Source organism: Phascolarctos cinereus, unplaced genomic scaffold (genome assembly GCF_003287225.1).
Source record: "Phascolarctos cinereus isolate Bilbo 61053 unplaced genomic scaffold, phaCin_HiC Scaffold_7;HRSCAF=346, whole genome shotgun sequence".
In the NCBI taxonomy this organism is placed as follows: domain Eukaryota; kingdom Metazoa; phylum Chordata; class Mammalia; order Diprotodontia; family Phascolarctidae; genus Phascolarctos; species Phascolarctos cinereus.
This window is the reverse complement of record NW_027556180.1, coordinates 124798273-124817056: the sequence shown is the minus strand read 5'-3', so window position 1 is coordinate 124817056 and position 18784 is coordinate 124798273. Positions and strand designations below refer to the sequence as shown.

The window sequence follows — 18784 nt, the reverse complement described above, 5'->3', positions numbered from 1 at the left end:
ATCAATACAGTGTAGAGCTGGAATTTAGAACTGAGATGGAATTGTATGGAAAGAGCATGAGGAGCCTTGAAAGTCAGGTTTGGAGTGTTAGAGAAAGCGAAATGTTAAGAGAGAGAAGAGTAAGGGTTAGAGAAAGTATCTGATTTGAGTTTATCTGAGGATTTTTTTTTTCTCATTGTACCATGAGATGAAAGCCAGCTAGAGGATTGACTGTATAGGGCCATAATGGGGCTATCTGTTGTTAGACAAGGACTGCTTCATTCTAGGTACTTTACTGTCTTGCTGAAATACTCATTTTATGATAGTCTTATCACAATACTAACTTGTTCTTCCACTTCCCTTCATGGTGTTAATGAATTTGGCCAAATCCTTAAGGCTAAATGTACAAAAAATATTTACTTTCTGAAAAAATGAAATAAAAGCTTTTCTTGATTATCTTTAAAAATCTTCTCACTTTATAAAGCATTGTCATTACTATTTTATTTAAGTCTTTATTGAGTTTAATTATTTTCTAGATACTTTTAAACAATTCATTTTGAGATAAGATTACTGTTAACTGAATTGAATAATATGCCTAATAGGTAATTATATATTTTCATTTCATATTTATTGTAAAGTACATAAAATTACAAGTTATTTAACTTATTAAAGTTTTAACTTGGTGGATAGTATTCATTGCTGAATATACTTCTTGAAAAATTCTTTCCTAAAATGCAGATTGCAAAAGAAGAAGAACGAGAAAAGAAGTTTTCTAGAAGGTTAAATCATAGTCCTCCCCAATCAAGTTCCCGCTACAGAGAAAATAGGTGATAAATTCCTTAAAAGTTGTTAAGCTCAAATGATTAAGATTGTTGAATGCTTACTTTAGACTTAAGTTAGCACTGTATATATAGTGATTGGGAGTATAATTGGTCCCAAGAAGATCTGGGACTTCTTTGTATATGATCTCTTAAGAACTTTCAGCTTCACACTCTGATTCCATTTATTTGTTTCTTCCCTTAGAATTTATAAGGCACAGATTATCTGCAAAGCATTGTACTAGGGCTAAGGGAAAAGATAGAGATGATTTAGACATAAGCTCTGTCATCACGAAGGGTCTTTTATGCAAAACAGATATGTGTGCCTATTAGTGGCAACTAGATGGTGAAGTGGGTAGAGTGCTGGGCCTGGAGTCAGGAAGACCTGAGTTCATATATGGCCTCAGACATTTCTTGTAGGGGTAATAATTCATTTGTAAAATAGGAATAATAATAGCACCTGCCTCCACATTTGTTGTGAGGAACAAATGAAATAATCATTGTAAAGCATTTAGCAAAGTGCCTGGCACATAGTAAGTACTATGTAAATATTAGTTATTATTATTATTAGTTACTCATACTGTACAATGAATGGTAATGCAATAGCTATATAACAGGAAACTAGGATAAGTAAAAAGGGCTATTCTAGGTCAGAGAAAAAAATCATTTTTCTTATAGATTATAGGATTTGGAGGTAGAAATGGTCATAGAGATTATCTTGGCTAAATTCCTGATTTTATAGATGAAAGAAAGGAATTAAGGTCTAGATGATTACCTGGGTAGGACTAAGGAAGACATCTTGGAGAAGCTGGTATTTGAACTGGTTTTTAAAGGAAAGGTAGGATTTCAAAATACTGAGATTGGGGAATGGGTTTGGTAAGGCATTCTAGACATAGAGAACAGCATGGGCAAGTAGGGGACATTATCCAACACAATTCTGTTTCTACTTCCTAAGAGTACTTCATGGTACTCACTTTAGTCATTAAATACCTAAAAGTATTTTCAAGGTTGGGTTATATCACACATTAGAAGGAATAGGATGACTTATTTTTCTGTTGTTTTCTTTTCCGCATTAGGATAACTATTAAAAAGTGATCATATTCTAGGATGTGGGTGGTGGGATATAACCTTAAGTAATAGGAGTTTGAAGGAAAATTTGTCTTATATTTCAGTGCAACCGAGAATCAGTAATGAAGAGAATACCTTTAATATAATTTGTTACCTAAGAATAGATATGCAGTTGAATGAGTACTTATTAGATACTAAAAAAAAAGGGGGGGTTTTGAGTCGAATTTAAATCTCATTTTTCTTTTATTAAAGAAAAGTATGGATTTTAGCTAACATCTACTAGAATTTCGTATTCTAATGCAACATTTTCCTCGGGTACTTCATTTGGCCTGTGATTTTTTTTCCCTTTTATTATGTCAGCATCTTTCTATGCAAAAAACAAAACAACAAAACATTTAGAGTTCTATGTGTGTGATGCAGTCAAATGTCTTATATTTGGAGATGGAGACTGTTGAACTTGTAAATTTTAGATCATCAGAACCTCATCTATAATTTGGTTTTTAAAGTTTTTTTTTCCCTTTTAAACAAGTTAGAGTAGGAAAGCAAGACATTTTTATTTTTGCTGTTTCTAAAGATTAATAACCTTTTTATGATTGTAAGACTGATGAATGATTTGGATATGAGATTTGGTGATAACTTGTAGATTTTTTAACTGGAAATTTTGTTTCTAGTAGCTTAAATTTGTAAGTACCCTAAAAAATAGTAATTTGATTGTAGGAGCCGAGATGAACGAAAAAAGGATGACCGTTCTCGAAAAAGAGATTATGATCGAAACCCACCTAGAAGAGATTCGTATAGAGACCGGTACAATAGAAGAAGAGGGCGGAGCCGAAGTTATAGTCGAAGTCGGAGTCGGAGTTGGAGTAAAGAGCGGTTGCGAGACAGAGACAGAGATAGAAGCAGGACTAGAAGCCGAAGTCGAACGCGAAGCAGAGGTAAGCAGAAATAATGAATACCCTTCCTTCTCCATTTCTCTCTCTTTTCTGTTCCCCTAGCATTTTATTTTAGATTTCTATTAAAACTTCAATTAGCCACTCTTCATATTTAAGAGTTTAGCTTTAATCTTATGATAGTTTATGTAAATTTAACAATTTGATTTATGTTAAGAGAGTAAACTTGCTGTTTTTCTTTATTGATTACACGTTGGTGAAGCCTTTGCATTGGTTTTTAGTTGAGTGTCATTGTATGTGTCCTTAGGTGAATGTAATTCTCATTATACCTTGTTGAAGGGACTATGATATAGCAAAGTAATGAAAAAGCATGATTGATGTCATCCACTCTTAACTCTATTATTGTCTTGATTATACACTTCTGGGATCTTTTTTCTTTCTTTACTAATGACTTGGCTCTAGCTTTCTGTTAATTCTTTTTGGAGTATTCTCTTCTGACCCAAGACTTCAGTCACTTCAAAGCTCAGAGAAAGATGAAGAATGATTTAAAGATACATGGAGCAGTGAAGGAAAAGAAATTAGTGATAGTCACTTCTGTTTTGTTCCATTTTCACTTTATCTTTAGAACTTAGTCTGGAATGGAATGGTATACAGCTTGTTCAAATTACATAGGAAATGTTTCTGGTCTTGTCCTCTTTCTTATCTCTTGCATTCATTCATCTTTACATCTCATTTAGTTTTGAGTGAGAATGGAACAGTGACGGATAAAGAAACTTAAATATGTGAATACCTGGCATTTTCTAATGGAATGTACCTTATTTTTAAATGTGAATTTCTTGTCTGGATTTAAAATTGCTAGTTTGGAGTTTCATGGGTAACAACCTTTTCTTATTTATATTTACTCATCATCTATCTAATATAGTGCCTTGCATTTAGTAAGCATTTATAAGCTCATAGGTTTTAGGACTTAAAGGATATTCAAAGAAGATCTAGTTCAGTCCTAACATTTTACAGATGAGGAAACAGGCATGTAGCTTCTTCAAGATTATGAAAGATAGTGAGTATCTGAGCTAGAATTTGAATTCCCATTCTTTGACTCCAAATTCAGGCTTTCCATTACACCATGCTGTTTCTCTTAAGTAAATGCTTGTCAAGTTGATATTGAATGAATTAATAGCTGAATGAATGGATTATAAAGACTGACTCTAGAAGTTAATGTGAAGTCTCCAAAAGATGCTCTGTTGGAAAACTTTATCTTATTTATTTATTCATTCGTTTTTTGTTTGCTTTGGGTTTTTTCTAGGCAATGGGGTTAAGTGACTTGTCCAGGGTTACACAGCTAGTGAGTGTTATGTGTCTGAGGCTGGATTTGAACTCAGGTCCTCCTGACTCCAGGGCCAGTGCTCTATCCACTGTGCCACCTAGCTGCCCCTGTTGGAAAACTTTAAAGGGAAGCTTTTTTTAAAAAATTTTATTAGTTTATTTTGATTTATCAACAATCACTTCCATATGCTTTTGAGTTTTAAATTTTTCTCCTCCTTCCTCCCCACCATCTTCCCCAAGACGGTGCACAATCTGATATAGGTTATACATTTACATTCCTATTAAACATATTTTCACATTAGTGAAGTTGTAAGTAAAAATTAAAACCAATAGGAGGAACCATCAGAAAGATGAAACAAAACTCAACAGAAGGTAAAAATAAGTTACAGTGATTCGACTTCCATAGTTCTTTGGATGTGGACAGCATTTTCCATCACGAGGCCTCTGGAGATGTCTTAGATCCTTGTATTGCTGAGAAGGGTTAAGTTTAACAATATTAGTCATCGCACAACATGGCTGTTATTGTGTGCAAAGTCCTCTTGGTTCTGCTCACTTCACTCAGCATCAGACCATGTAAGTCTTTCTGAAGTCAGCCTGTTCATCATTTCTTATAGCACAATAGTATTCCATTACATTCATATACCACAACTTGCTCAGCCATTCCCCAGTTGATGGGCATCCTCTCAATTTCCAGTTCTTAGCCACCACAAAAAGAGCTGCTATGAATATTTTTGTACATGTGGGTCCTTTTCCCATCTGTATGATCTTAAAGCGAAGCTTTTAAAGAAAATATTTTAAGCAAAAAAATCACTGAAAATAATTTATTTTTATGTTCTAAAAAACTTAATTCCTGTTTTCATGATTCATGCTGGCAGCTGGGTTAGTGTAGCATATAGAGAGTTGGACTTGGAGTCAGGAAGCCCTGAGTTCAGATCTGACTTCAGACACTTATTAGTTGTGTGACACCCTAGGCAAATCACTTAATTTATCTGTCTCGGTTTCCTCATCTGTAATATGGGGATAATTGTGCTAACAGCTATTCCCAGGGTTGTTCTGAGGATAAAGTGAGATAATATTTGCAAAATGATTTGCAAGCCTTAAAGTGCTATATCAGTGCTAGCTATTATTAATTTAACTATGTGATTTTCAAATTAATTAACTAATTAATATCTTCTCCTGAGAATCAGCAAGAGTAGAGGACCAGTTTTGGAATCATTAAACCCTGAGTTGAAATCCTGCTTTTTACTCTTACTAGTTGTTTGACCATGGACAAATCACTTATGTTTTTAGTGAACCAAGCAGTTCTCTAAGACTGTGTTTAAGTCACGGAAGGAGTTTACACCTTGGGAGTTTGTCATGTTCCCAACCCCCAGTGAAATCAAGTATTGCTCTACCTACCCTCATCCTGTTTAACATAAATGATAAATCTGAAATATGATGGGTAAGATGTGGGCAAGAAGCTTTAGAAAGTCAGAGGAGGATGTTGCTAGAAGAGAGAGGATTGATATATATGAAGTCTTAAATTTTTATTTCATATTTTTATTTCTGAAGCAGAATATTCTTTAAGTTCTTTAAAATGAGATTTTCTAAAGCATCTTTTACAATAATATGTTTTTAAAAATCATATTTTCTTGTAGAAAGAGATCTGGGAAAACCAAAATATGACCTGGATAGAACAGATCCATTAGAAAACAACTATACTCCAGTTTCTTCTGTAACTAACATTTCGTCTGGCCACTACCCTGTTCCTACTTTGAGCAGTACTATTACTGTTATTGCTCCAACTCATCATGGTAATAACACTACGGAAAGCTGGTCTGAATTTCACGAAGACCAGGTGGACCATAACTCTTATGTAAGACCTCCAATGCCAAAGAAACGTTGCCGAGATTACGATGGTAAGTCATTCAGCTTTTGTGTGCTAAGTATATTCTGTATGACAAAATGTGTTATACATATCTAATTCAGATACATGTTGCTGATAGTGGGAGTAGTTGAAATTAGTGGAAATTTCCCTTTTTTTAAACCAAAATAATGTTGTCCCTCTTAATTAAATGCTTCAGTTTTGTCTTTTCCCCCATATGTTGAAGCAAATGATGGGATGTCAGTTTTTAAGTACCATTTATTTGAAAAGTAATGCTGCTTTTCCCCCCAAAACCACAGTAAATTCCTATGAATGTGCTTTTTCAAAGAAACTGCTACTAAAACATTTTTTAATTAACAGGGAAAAACTTCTTAGGAAACGGGAAATAATATACACATATTGGACCTAGACATTTGAGTGTCTCCTATGTATAAGAAAATTGATGAGAAGGTAGATGAACAGGGAGCTTTGGAGGAAGATTTTACTGTGAATGCCAAACTTCAGTACTTCAAAAGATCTGTTATTTCATCAATGTGGGTACTCCCTCCACCAACGCAGATGGCAACCCCTTTTATGCCTTAGTGTAGAGAGTTTCAAGGCTGCTAGGGCTGAGTAAATTAGTTATTTACCTAGTAGTCAATGTTTTGTTAACGTCTCTTTGAATTTAGCTAGTCTGGTCCTTAAATACATATTGCCACTGGGCCTCTTTTTGAACCCCTTATATCTTTGTAAGGATTCTGCCAGAGCTCTTGCTCCAGTGGCTTAGCCTTTGGTAACCTAGGGTCATTCTTATATGATAATTAGCCATTGGAAAAGGACTTTAGTGGAAGAAATGCTAAGCACTGCCAGAAAATGAATGCTTGATTTCTAAAATTAGTTATTATGGTTGCATTGTAATAATTATGTACTAGGTATTCTATCTCATTTATGTTTACATGTGTAAATTTTTGTCTTTGAGTCTTTTTTAGTATTATCCTATATGTAACATTGTTTCTTTGATGGGTCTTTTGTCATTGAGAAGCAACAGAGAGCTGTTATTTGAAATGGCCAATTATATTTCCCCAATTAAAGTAAAAAAAAAAAATCACAATATACCCACACAGAGCATGTTTTTAGAATACTTCTAATTTGTTAGCTCGCACAAATTTTTGCAGAGTGGTTTCAAAATTACAGATGTTCTTTATTTTCACATTTTCTTATGACTTAATAAGGTTTGGTTTTTTTTTTTTTCCTCTCAGAAAAGGGTTTCTGTATGAGAGGAGACATGTGCCCTTTCGATCATGGAAGTGACCCTGTAGTTGTAGAAGATGTAAACCTTCCTGGCATGCTGCCTTTCCCAGCACAACCACCTGTTGTTGAAGGACCACCTCCTCCTGGACTTCCCCCACCTCCACCAATTCTGACACCTCCACCTGTGAATCTTAGACCTCCAGTGCCACCTCCGGGTCCATTACCACCTAGCCTTCCTCCTGTCACAGGTAAACAAATGTGTTTGTGTAAAATTTGTGTGTGTTTATATCTCTATATACTCATATATAGCTATATCTAGATATAGCTGTATGGGTATATTTATGTTTTTTCGTTTCTAAAATAAGCTCATTTTGCTAATTGGCTATTTTATTTTTATTAAAACTGGCATTTAATGTTTTGAATCTATTGAGAATTTGAAGAAAATTCAACAATACTCAGTTTTAGGAAAACAGAAAAACTAAAATAGTTGGGTTATGGTAGGGTCACTGTTCTGTTAGTGGGGCCATTTGACCTTATTTTATTTATCTTCTTTATGACCCTGTTTCTCTTCTTCTGGATTTTATATTTTGTTGTGAAAATATTTGATCTTCTCAGGATCAAATTAACAGTAAGCCACTTCATTTCTAGGGGGGAATGAAACTTGTTTTTTATTTGCTTAATGAAGAATTCAGATATTAAATACATTTTTTCAGAAAAATATAAATAGTAGCATTTAATTAAGGTAATTATTTGTCGCACTAGATAGAGAGCACTTGAATAAGGTAATTAATTGTTTTGATCAGTGTTGAGAAAACTAGTTTGTGCTACCAAACCTCACTACTGTTTTTCTGATTGTCTTGAATTTTACTCCTGAAAGAGCAAACCTGATTCATAAAAGACATTTTCATTTTTAAGAGATCATTCTGATCATCATGGAATCCTAGAGTTGTAAGGAATGCAAAGGTCATCTAGTAAAACTACAATTAAGGCCTATGTCCTGTCAGAGGTCATCTAGTACAACTAAGGCCTATGTCCTGTCAGTGCTTCCAGACTTCCTTGAAGAATTTTGGATAATTTATCAGTTAGGAATTTTTTTCTTTATGTTGAGTTGAAATCTACCTGCTTTTTATTTCACCCTTTGATCTTATTCTTGCTTTCTGAGGTGTAGCAGAACTGTAATCCTTTTTGCATATGATAACCCTTGAAGTGTTTGAAGATAGAATTATATTTCTCCTTTCTCCAATATAAATTCCCATTTCATTCGTTTGATGTTTGGTGTGGTTTCACCTTTTCTTACCTCTGGGATGACTTTGTTGGTCCTCTAGCTTTTCCATGTTCAACTTGAACAAGATATGGTACTCAAGATGTCGTTTGGGGGCAGCTAGGTGGCGCAGTGGATAGAGCACCGGCCCTGGATTCAGAAGGACCTGAGTTCAAATCCGGCCTCAGACACATAGCGCTTAATAGCTGTGTGATCCTGGGCAAGTCACTTAACCCCATTTCCTAGCAAAAATAAAATAAACAAAACAAAGATGTGGTTTGACCAGGACTACCATCTGTCTTTTTCTCAGTACTGCTTCTATTAGTGTAGCCTAAGAGTACTATTTTTGGCTGCCAAATAATATTCTTGTCCTATGTTGAGCTTGTTGTCCTTCAAAATCCTCAAGTCTTTTTCATGTGAACTTCTTTCTCACACTGTCTCTTCTATCTTGTAGCTCTAAATTTAAATTTTTTGCACCCAAGGGCAAGACTTTACATTTATTCTTAGTAGATTTTCTCTTCTTGGATTCAGTCCAGTGTTCTTTCCAATTGAGAAGTTTTTGATTTTTTTTTAATCCATTGTATAAGGAATCTCAGCTTCATGTCATTTGCATATATGGCAAGGATGCCTTTCTGTCTCTTCCAAATGCTCTGTTTCCTTCCTCCCTCCCTCTCTCCCTCCCTCCCTTCCTTCCTTCCTTTCTCCCTTCCTTCTTTCCTTCCATCCATCCCTCCTTCTTACAGTTAGGAGACAGGGTCACGTAGTCAAGTGTTTTAGGTTGGATTTGAGCTCAGGTCCTCCCAACGCCACTGCTAGTGCTCTATCCACTGCACAAGTAGTTGGCCATCAAATGCTCTGTTTTCTTAAGTCTTCTTAAGCAGTCTTTTTTTTTAAAAAAAAAAAATTAGGGGCAGGTAGGTGGGGTAGTGGATAGAGCACCAGCTCTGGAGTCAGGACTTGAGTTGAAATCTAGCCCCAGACACTTGACACTCACTACCTGTGTGCTCTGGTCAAGTCACTTAACCCTGATTGCCTTGGCAAAAAAATTTTTAGCATTCATTTAAAAAAAATGTTGAGGTGCAAATTCTGTCCTCCCCACTTCCTCCCCCCTCCATTAAGAAGTCAAGTAGTATCAATTACACATGTGAAATAATGCAAAACACATTTCCATATTAGCCATGTTGCAAAATAAACAATGAAAAGCAAGAAACAAAATGAAAATAAGTATGCTTCAATCTCAGAGTTAATGAGATCTTTCTGTGGAGGTGGATAGCATTTTTCATCATGGGTCCTTTGGAATTGTCTTGAGTCATCACATTGATCAGAGTAGCTAAGTCTTTCACAGTTGTTCATCCTTAAAATGTGGCTGTTGCTGTGTACAATGTTCTCTTGGTTCTGCTTACTTTACTTTTCATAAGTTTTTTGGAAATAACCCTGCTTGTCATTTCTTATAGCACAATAATGACAAAAGAATTTTAAATGTAGTCTGAACTGGACTGGTGTCTAAACTGTGAATTGCCGGAGCTGAATAAAGCAGACCAGAGGCTGATGAGTCAGGAATCAAAAGCAGTTTAATTTCAGAGTGAAGAAAACAGATTTGGAAACAGAAATTTTGAGTAGAGGGGCCTGTGGCTTGTGGCAGTGGTAGGATTTATAAATTTGAAAACCACAAAAAGACAGGACCCAAAACAATCATTCTTAAGTCTTGAGTAAACAGTTCCCACAGCAGGCCCATGCATGCAGGCATTTTTGGGATAATAGAGGCATTCTTGTGTCCAATGGGAACAGTATGATCATTCAGCGGAGTACAGAGCCAGAGTTAGTATGGTGGGAACAGGAGTGCAGCCTCTGGTTCTGTTCACTTACTAGTTAATAAGCACAGGAATTGTTAGAATGTCAGAATGTCAGAAGATGTGATTGACCCCTTTCTGTTGCAGAGCATCAGCTGTAGCTATAGCTCTCAGTTCATAATGTCCTGGGAAATAGGAGAGCTCTAACATATCTAGATAGTATAGTCATTACACATATCTATTATTATGAAATCATAAGTCCCATGACAGTATTCCCTCCTTTCGGTCAAAGGCCAGAACATTCCTGTAGACAGCTGGGGAACAACTTCCCGAAACATGATTTTGATTTTATGTAAGATAGAAGTGAATGGGTGAGATACAAGGTGAATGCTAAGATAGGCAGCAAGGCACATGAGGAAGAGAGACATCAGACCAGAGGGCAGAGTGGGAGAATGCTTCTAAAGTTTCAAAGCAACCAGGAGAATGGGTCAAAGGAAGATAAAAGGGAGAGACATGCTTCAGTATGTTGAGGCCCCTGTTCTATAAATCTTCCACTAGCCTGTTTAGAGCACTAAGATCCTCCTGTTTGAGAGAGGACTGGTTGACATAGAAACAACATTTCTCCCCAGTGAAGGCAGTGGGGTGTCTAGCACCTAGCGATTTTGTAATACCATGAGGGCAAGTGAATCAGCCTGCTTTTGTGATGAGCCTTCCAGTGTGCTCCAGGCCTGCAGAGGGGTACAGTGTGCCAAAAGTGGCTGTGCTACCAGTCAGGGATCCTGTGGCTGCCAACAGAGCTACAATAGGCCGGAAAGTGAGCCTCTGCTGTCGGTGGAAGGACAGTGTTGATTGGGGAGGAGCTTCAGAGTAGTTCCCTAGAAGTAGGGATAATTTGGGTATGGTATAGACCAGGGCACGGAGCCCTTCCCAGAAGGGAGTGAGGCTATCATATAGAGTAGAATGAAGAGGGGTAATTCTACTGCAAGGGCGGGTGTGGCAGGGAGGTGTTAGAGGTTAAAGCCTGGAGTAAAGTGCCTCCAGGCATGGATGTTCAGCACTGGTATTGTTATGGAACAAGAGACCATTCTGGGATTCCCACACTATCTTGGAAATAGAATATATGCCTTTATGGTTATCTTTATTCTGGATAAAGGTCCAGAATCTGATGCCTAATTTGTTAGGGCAGGCTTCCACACTCCACTTGCTACAGGTGAGCATTTGTAGTGTTATGAGATGCCCCAGCCCCTGTTGGGGAAATCTGTGACCATAGAAGCTGGCCAGAGATGTTAAGTGAGGTGATTTGGGGAGCAACCCATGAGGAGTTCAGAATGAAGGTAGAATTACATTGCATGGGATTTGATGATCTAAGGTGGGGGCTCATATTGCTACTTGTACCCAGGATGTGGAGCAGAGCCTGATTTTGTAGAGAGACTCCTGAGTGCAGTGGATCCCATAGGTATAGGTCTGATATGCTAGGGGCCCTAAATTCCATGGTCTAGTTTTCTGTTTCTCAGTTAGGGTAGTATTGCGTCACAGTCATGTACCCAGTTGATGCACATGCTCTCAGTTTCCATTTGTTTGCTACCACAAAAAGAGCTGCTGTATTTTTGTACATATAGGTCCTTCTTCTCCCTTCCCACCCAATTAAAAAATCTCTTTGAGGAAACAGGTCTAGTGTTGGTATTGCTGAGATGAAAAAGTATGAATAGTTATTGTAGCCCTTTGGGCATAATTCCAGATTATTCTCCAGAATGGGTGGACCTGTTTACAACTCCACCAACAGTGCATTAATACTGTCCCTATTTTTGCACATCCCCTCTGGCATTTATTGTTTTCCTTTTCTGTCATGTTAATCAATCAGATAGTTATGAGGTATCTCAGAGTTGTTATCATTCTTATTTCTCTAAATGATATGATTTTAGAGCATTTTTTATGTGACTGTTGATAGCTTTGATTTCTTCTGAAAACTGCCTGTCCATATCGTTTGACCATTTGTCAATTAGAGAATGGCTCCTATTTTTATAGATTTGGCTCATTTCCATATATATGTATATAAGAAATGCAGCCTTTATCAGAGAAACTTGCTTTAAACATTTTCTTCCAGTTTTTTGCTTTCTTTCTAATTTTGGTTGTATTGGTTTTCTTTGTATAAAAACTTAAATTTCGTGTAATTAGAATTGAAAATATGAATTATCATTAATCGAAAGTAAAAAATTGTTTTACTTCCCATGATCCTCTTTATATCTTGTTTGGTCATAAACTCTCTCTTATACTTAGATCTAACAGGTAAATTTTTTCATGTTCCCCGATTTACTTTTGATATCACCCTTTGTGTCTGAATTATTTACCCATTTTTACCTTATTTTTGTATATTGTGGGAGATGTTAGTCTATGCCTAGTTTCTGCCAAAGTGCTTTCTAGTTTTCCAGCAATTTTTGTCAAATGGTTAGAGTTCTTGCCTCCACAGCTTAAATCTTTGGGTTTTCAAATACTGGATTACTACGGTCATTTCCTACTGTGTGGTGTTGAGTTTCTGTGTACTGTAATCCACTGGGGAAGGAAATGGCAAACCACTCCAGTATCTTTGCCAAGAAAACCCCATGGACAGTGTGGTCCATGGGTCACAAAGAGTCAGACTAAACAATTGTGTACCTGATTTATTCCAGTGCACCAGTATCAGATTGTTTTGATGATGATTACCTTACTTAACATTTTTTTCCATTGATTCCCTTGATACATTCTGCTATTATTTTTCCTAGCTATATAGAATAAATTTTTAGTAGTTTGGTATGGTATTGAATAATAATTTAAAGTAGGTAAAATTATCATTTTTGTTATATTGACTCAATACTTTTAATATCACATTCTAGAATTTTGACAGTAATAAAAAGTTCATTGGATTGTAGTTTTAAAAAATCGTCCTTCTTTTGAAAATCAGGTGACTTGTTCTTTAGTACATTACCTCACTTCCATATAAGTTACCAAAATCATTGAGTCAAGTCTGCTGGCATTTATTAAATACCTACTATGTACCACATGCAAACTGTTTTACAACTCTGAGTTGTAGTTTGTCTGGCCTAGTGATTTGTATTCATTTGAAGTTACTAGATACAGATACTCTCATTCTCTATACATGTTTTTCAAGGTTCTGTTTTTTATTAAGTTTTTTTTTCTTTATTTCTCAATTTAAAGATTTTTCTCTTTTGGTAGAGAAAACAGAAGAAAAATATAAGTATTTTTTCTTTCTTAATGTGGTCTTTTAATGTCCAACTAATTTACATCAGTCAGTTGCCTTTTGCTTTACATGATATTCCTTCTTAGCGGTTTTTCTATTCTTATCATTCTGGAAAGCCTCTTGGTCATAATGGAATTTAGCTTTCCTTACCATGTTATGCTTTTGTAGTCTCTTTAGTTACCTACTTTTGCTTTCCTTTTCTGTTCAGATCTTTTTTTTTATTAATTTATTTTGATTTATCAACAATCATTTCCATATGCTTTTGAGTTTAAAATTTTTCTCCACCTTCCTCACCACCACCCTCCCCGAGAAGGCACACAATCTGATATAGGCTATATATACATACATATGTACATTCTTATTAAACATTTTCAGATTAGTGATGTTGTAAGTAAAAATTAGAACCAATAGGAGGAACCACCAGAAAGAGGAAACAAAGCTCAACAGAAAAGGAAAAAAAATAGCAAATAGTATGCTTCAATCTGCATTCAAATTCCATAGTTTTTTCTTTGGATGTGGATAGCATTTTCCATCATAAGGCCTTTGGAGATGTCTCAGATCCATATGTTGCTGGGAAGGGTTAAGTTTATCAGCATTAGTCATCACACAACGTGGCTGTTATTGTGTACAACGCTCTCTTGGTTCTGCTCACTTCACTCAGCATCAGACCATACAAGTCTTTCCAGGTTTTTCTAAAGTTAGCCTGTTCATCATTTCTTATAGCACAGTAGTATTCCATTACATTCATATACCACAACTTGCTCAGCCATTCCCCAATTGATGGGCATCCTCTCAGTTTCCAATTCTTTGCCACCACAAAAAGAGCTGCTGTGAATATTTTTGTACATGTGGGTTGTGTTCAGATCTTTTGAAAAACAAATTATGATCTTAATACCAAATATCAAAACAAATAAACTTAGGAACTATTTGCATTTCAATTAATTTTTAGCTAATAGAACTTTTTTAGGCATTCCCTCTAGGCATGCCTCCATCCGAATTCTTTGTCCATTCAGTTATTCTGTCATTGTTTCATTAGACAGAGCTCCTTGAGAGGAAGGACTGTCTTTTGCCTTTCATTGTATTCCCAGCACTTAGGATGGTGCCTGGCACATAGTAGGAATTTGTTAATGCTTATTGGCTGACACTGTAGTTCTTTTATACTTTTTTTCTTAAAGTTCCTTTTTGTTCTTTTTGCATTTTTAAATAAAGTTCTTTCTGTATTCACTCATTCATTCATTCATTTATTCATTTATTTGTTTATTTGTTAGCTAGGCATTGGGTGGGGTAAAGTGACTTGCCCAGGGTCACACAGCTAGTAAGTGTTATGTGTCTGAGGTCGGATTTGAACTCAGGTCCTCCTGACTTCAGGGTCGGTGCTCTATCCACTGCTCCACCTAGCTGCCCCCTGGGCAAGTAATTTAATTTCTCTCCATCTTGATTTCACAATGGAAATGTGAGCTTGTATTTTAACAGAACTAGATCTCCAATTTTGTCAGTTAATGAGAAAACTCATTGGTTATCTGTCTCCAGAATGCATTGTCCTTTTCACCTTTTTGGCTGTTACTTACAAGAGCCTCCCTGCACAATATATATTCTATATTTTTCTTTCATTGTTCCTTATCTACCTCTATTCAGTCATACTTTCTTTATATTTATAGATTTCCAAAAAGTTGTACATCTTCTTGATAGGTAATGTTAATTCTATTGCCACTTTTTTTGTGATCTCTGTGTTCTTAGGCATAGACAATTCAGCATGTCCTAGATTTAGCATATTATCTTTTCTCTGAAATCTATCCTTTTTCCAAAGTCCCTCATTTCTCTTGAAGGCACCACAATCTTTAGTCATCCAGGTTCACAACTTGGGTTTTTATCCTCAATTCCTCACTTTCCCTCACTTTACATGTAGTTTTCAACCTGGGAGACAAGAGACAGCAGATAGGAGCACTCCCATCCTCACTACCTCCACTGTAACATCCTCCCTCTATATGGTGGTAGAGACACACAAGGACCTGAGCCCAACAGCCCTAGAAATAGCCATGCCCCCATATCAGTGATTCTGCTTCTAGCTAGGTCCCTGTAGCCAGCTTTGAAAAGAAGTAACACTTGTAGACAGAAAGACTACTGCTATCGCCTTTAGCTACCTACCAACTATTATCAGTGAATAGCTTAGGCCCAAGAATGTCAGGAAATAGCAGTGCCTCCCAGATTACCAGCCCATCTCCCACCTTGACGCCTAGCATCATCAGTGGTAATATCTGTTGAAAAGGGGCCTACTATCCCCACTACCATCAGTTCCAACTACCAGTGATAGGGCAGGCATGTCAGCCTAGTTGAAGTAGCAGAGGATTGAGTACAGAGGTACAACATGTGCCAGGCAATTCACACCGCTGCCATCATGTCTACCACCACTTCCCTTTAAAACCTAGCAGAGATAGCCCAGGACTCTGAACTTGTCATTGAAAGGAATAACTTGGTGGAAGTGGGGTCTGCTGTCCTTTCCACCACCAGCATCAACTGCAGTCTACTTTGCCTGGCTGCAGCCTTCATCCTGCAGCCATGATCCCAGGAATTGACCCTTGTGGAGATATAAACTAACTATTTCAGCAGTAGTTGAAGCCCCTGTCTCCTGAACAGCCACAACTGCTAGACACCTTGAAAAGAAAGGTCTTGCTTCTAAACCCCTTGGTGCAGAATCAAATGATTCACCATTAGAAATGCATTTTGTTTTTATCCATTGAAAAGGCATTAAAGAATATGACCTTTACATCTAACTTAAAGTTGAAACCTCCTATTATTATATGTCATCTCTCCCTTATTAGAATGTAAGTCTCTTGATAAGAGTGACTGTATTGTTTTTCTATTTGTATCTCCATTGCTTAGTACAGTGTATTATAAGCATTTATATTCTTTTTCATTTATTCAGGCAGCCCTCATCACCTCACTTCTTGACTAGTTAGTGGCACTTGGTCTTCCCGCCTCAAATCTTTCTATTCTCTCTCCTGTCTATCCTCCACAAAGTTGTCAGAGTGATTTTCCTAAAGTGCAGGTCTAACCATATCACTCTGCTCAGTAAACTTCAGTGGCTTCCTATTGCTTCTATGATCAAATATAAGTTTCTCTGTTTTAAAGTCCTTTACATTCTGGCTGCAGCCTACCTTTCCAACTTTATTTATATATTAATACTGCTTATTAAACTTTACAGTGTAGCCAGAATGACCTTTTTATTGTTTCTTTGGCATGACATCCCATGTTATTTATACTGACTTAAAATGTCTGCTAAACAGAAGCTAGAGAGCTACAGATTAGCTACAGGGGTGGGGAACCTGTGGCCTTCTAAGTCCTCAAGTGCAACCTTTTGCCTGAGTCCAAGTTTTACAGAACAAATACTTTTATTAAGGGGATTTGTTCTGTGAAGTTTGGATTCATTCAAAGGACTGCACTTGAGGTTGTAGAGGGCCACTTGTGACCTGGAGGCTGCAAGTTCCCCACCCCTGTAGCGTCAGCTGGTGGCAGCTTTTTACACCATCTGTTCCTCATGTCTAGGATGCACTTCTATTTTATCTGTGACTCTTAGAGTCTGTTGTTTCTTTCAAAACCCAAAATCCAAGTGACACCCATGTGAAGCCTTCCTGATTTCCTCTCCCCACTCCCCTTTGGTTGCTAGTCTCCCCTTTTCCTCCCATTTACGTTGTATTCATTTTGTATATATTTGTATCTATGTTGTTTCCTCTGACAGAATGTAAGCTCTAACAGGCAGATATTATTTTGCTGTTGCATTGTGTTCTCATTGTTTAGAGCAGTGCCTGATACATTGTATATTTTTAAATTGATTACTTCTATCTGTTGTCTGGTTCTAATTAGCTGTTGCATCCATCTCAGTGCCTGACTCTTAAGATTATTAGACTCAAGTGAGATGATCTGTGACAAACTTTTGGCAAGACTACAATGTAAATGTCTGTTGTCTTGAGCCCATCAAGTCTCTCTGATAACTTATGAGCATACTGTATTACTTTAAAATCTCAACTTCTGTTACTCTGGTTCATTTTATTTCTTAGCCATGTGTTGTGAATTGTTTTATTTACATCTGAGACCCTGGTTTGAGTTATTATTCCTCTTTTTGGATATTGTTTCTTTGGAATTGACAATTCTACTAACTGTTCTTTGTCAAATCTGTTAATGGCTGGTATCTGGTTTGGCTTAATTGTATGTGGCCAGTTTTCTTTTTTTTTTCCTCCTCTTCTCAATTTAAAGCCTTTGTGATGAAGTCTAGAATTATCTAGGCAAATATATTCTTACTCCTAATAAGATGCACTTCTTCCTTGGCAAAGAACCCATCTTTGCCATATGTAAAAGTATGGTTTCACCTTAGTTGTAATATCACAGGTCATACCAGAACATGACCTGACTAAAGGGAACATTCTGATTAGCCTACAATATTTAGTTTACCTACTTTCAGTTGATATGTCTTATTGTTGATTTTTACAGGACCACCACCTCCACTTCCTCCTTTGCAACCATCTGGTATGGATGCTCCTCCGAACTCTGCAACCAGTTCTGTTCCCACTGTAGTAACAACGGGTATTCATCACCAGCCTCCGCCAGCACCACCCTCTCTCTTTACAGCAGGTGCAGTATGGACTTTTTAAGATTATCAATTCAGAGAGTCATAGAATTTTAGAACTGAAAAAACTTAGTTATCATTTAATCCACATTTGAAAAGTCAAAGTGATTTTCCCGAGGTGGCAGTTCATGTCATAAAATGTACTGGTTTTACAGCTAGAGGGAATGTCTGGTTCAGTCTTTTTATTAACAGTAAGGAACCTAAGCCCCAGAGAGGTTAAGGGATCTGGCCAAGGTGACTAAGCTGATGAGTTAGTAGAGTTGTGATCATCCATGTTTTGTACTATTTGCATTTAGAGCTGGAATATTTTTCTTGGTAAAATTTCACAGTACAGTATAAAAATTGTCAGTTCTATAAACTCTTTGGGATATTTGTATGTATAGAGACACATACACACACACACATGCACCCACAGTGTGCTAAGTGGAACAGAGGATAGAATGGTGGACTTGGAACTCAGGAAGACCTGAGTTCAAATTTGGCCTGATGCATTTAATAGCTATGTGATCCTAGGTAAGTCACTTAACCTCTTTGCCTGCCTCAGTTTCCTCATCTGTAAAATGGGAATGATAATACCTACTTCTTAGCATTGTTGTGAGAGTAAACTGAGATATTTGTAAATCTTAAAGTGTTATATAAGTGGTTTTATTATGATTATATTTTTGATACTAGTGATGTAAGTGAATTGTTTTTGAGATCTTTTTA

At 36.7% G+C, this 18784-nt stretch overlaps 1 protein-coding gene across 6 annotated transcripts in view; it reads left to right on the top strand.

Annotated features, from left to right (window-relative positions):
* RBM26 (RNA binding motif protein 26) overlaps window positions 1-18784 on the top strand; it is a 94642-nt gene that overhangs the window by 22781 nt on the left and 53077 nt on the right. For all 6 annotated transcript variants that reach the window (XM_020973315.2, XM_020973311.2, XM_020973310.2 and 3 more), the window contains exons 4-8: window positions 718-806; window positions 2583-2800; window positions 5716-5976; window positions 7181-7420; window positions 17944-18084. In XM_020973315.2, coding sequence (XP_020828974.1) covers window positions 718-806; window positions 2583-2800; window positions 5716-5976; window positions 7181-7420; window positions 17944-18084 — 949 coding nt within the window. The remainder of the gene's footprint in view (window positions 1-717; window positions 807-2582; window positions 2801-5715; window positions 5977-7180; window positions 7421-17943; window positions 18085-18784) is intronic.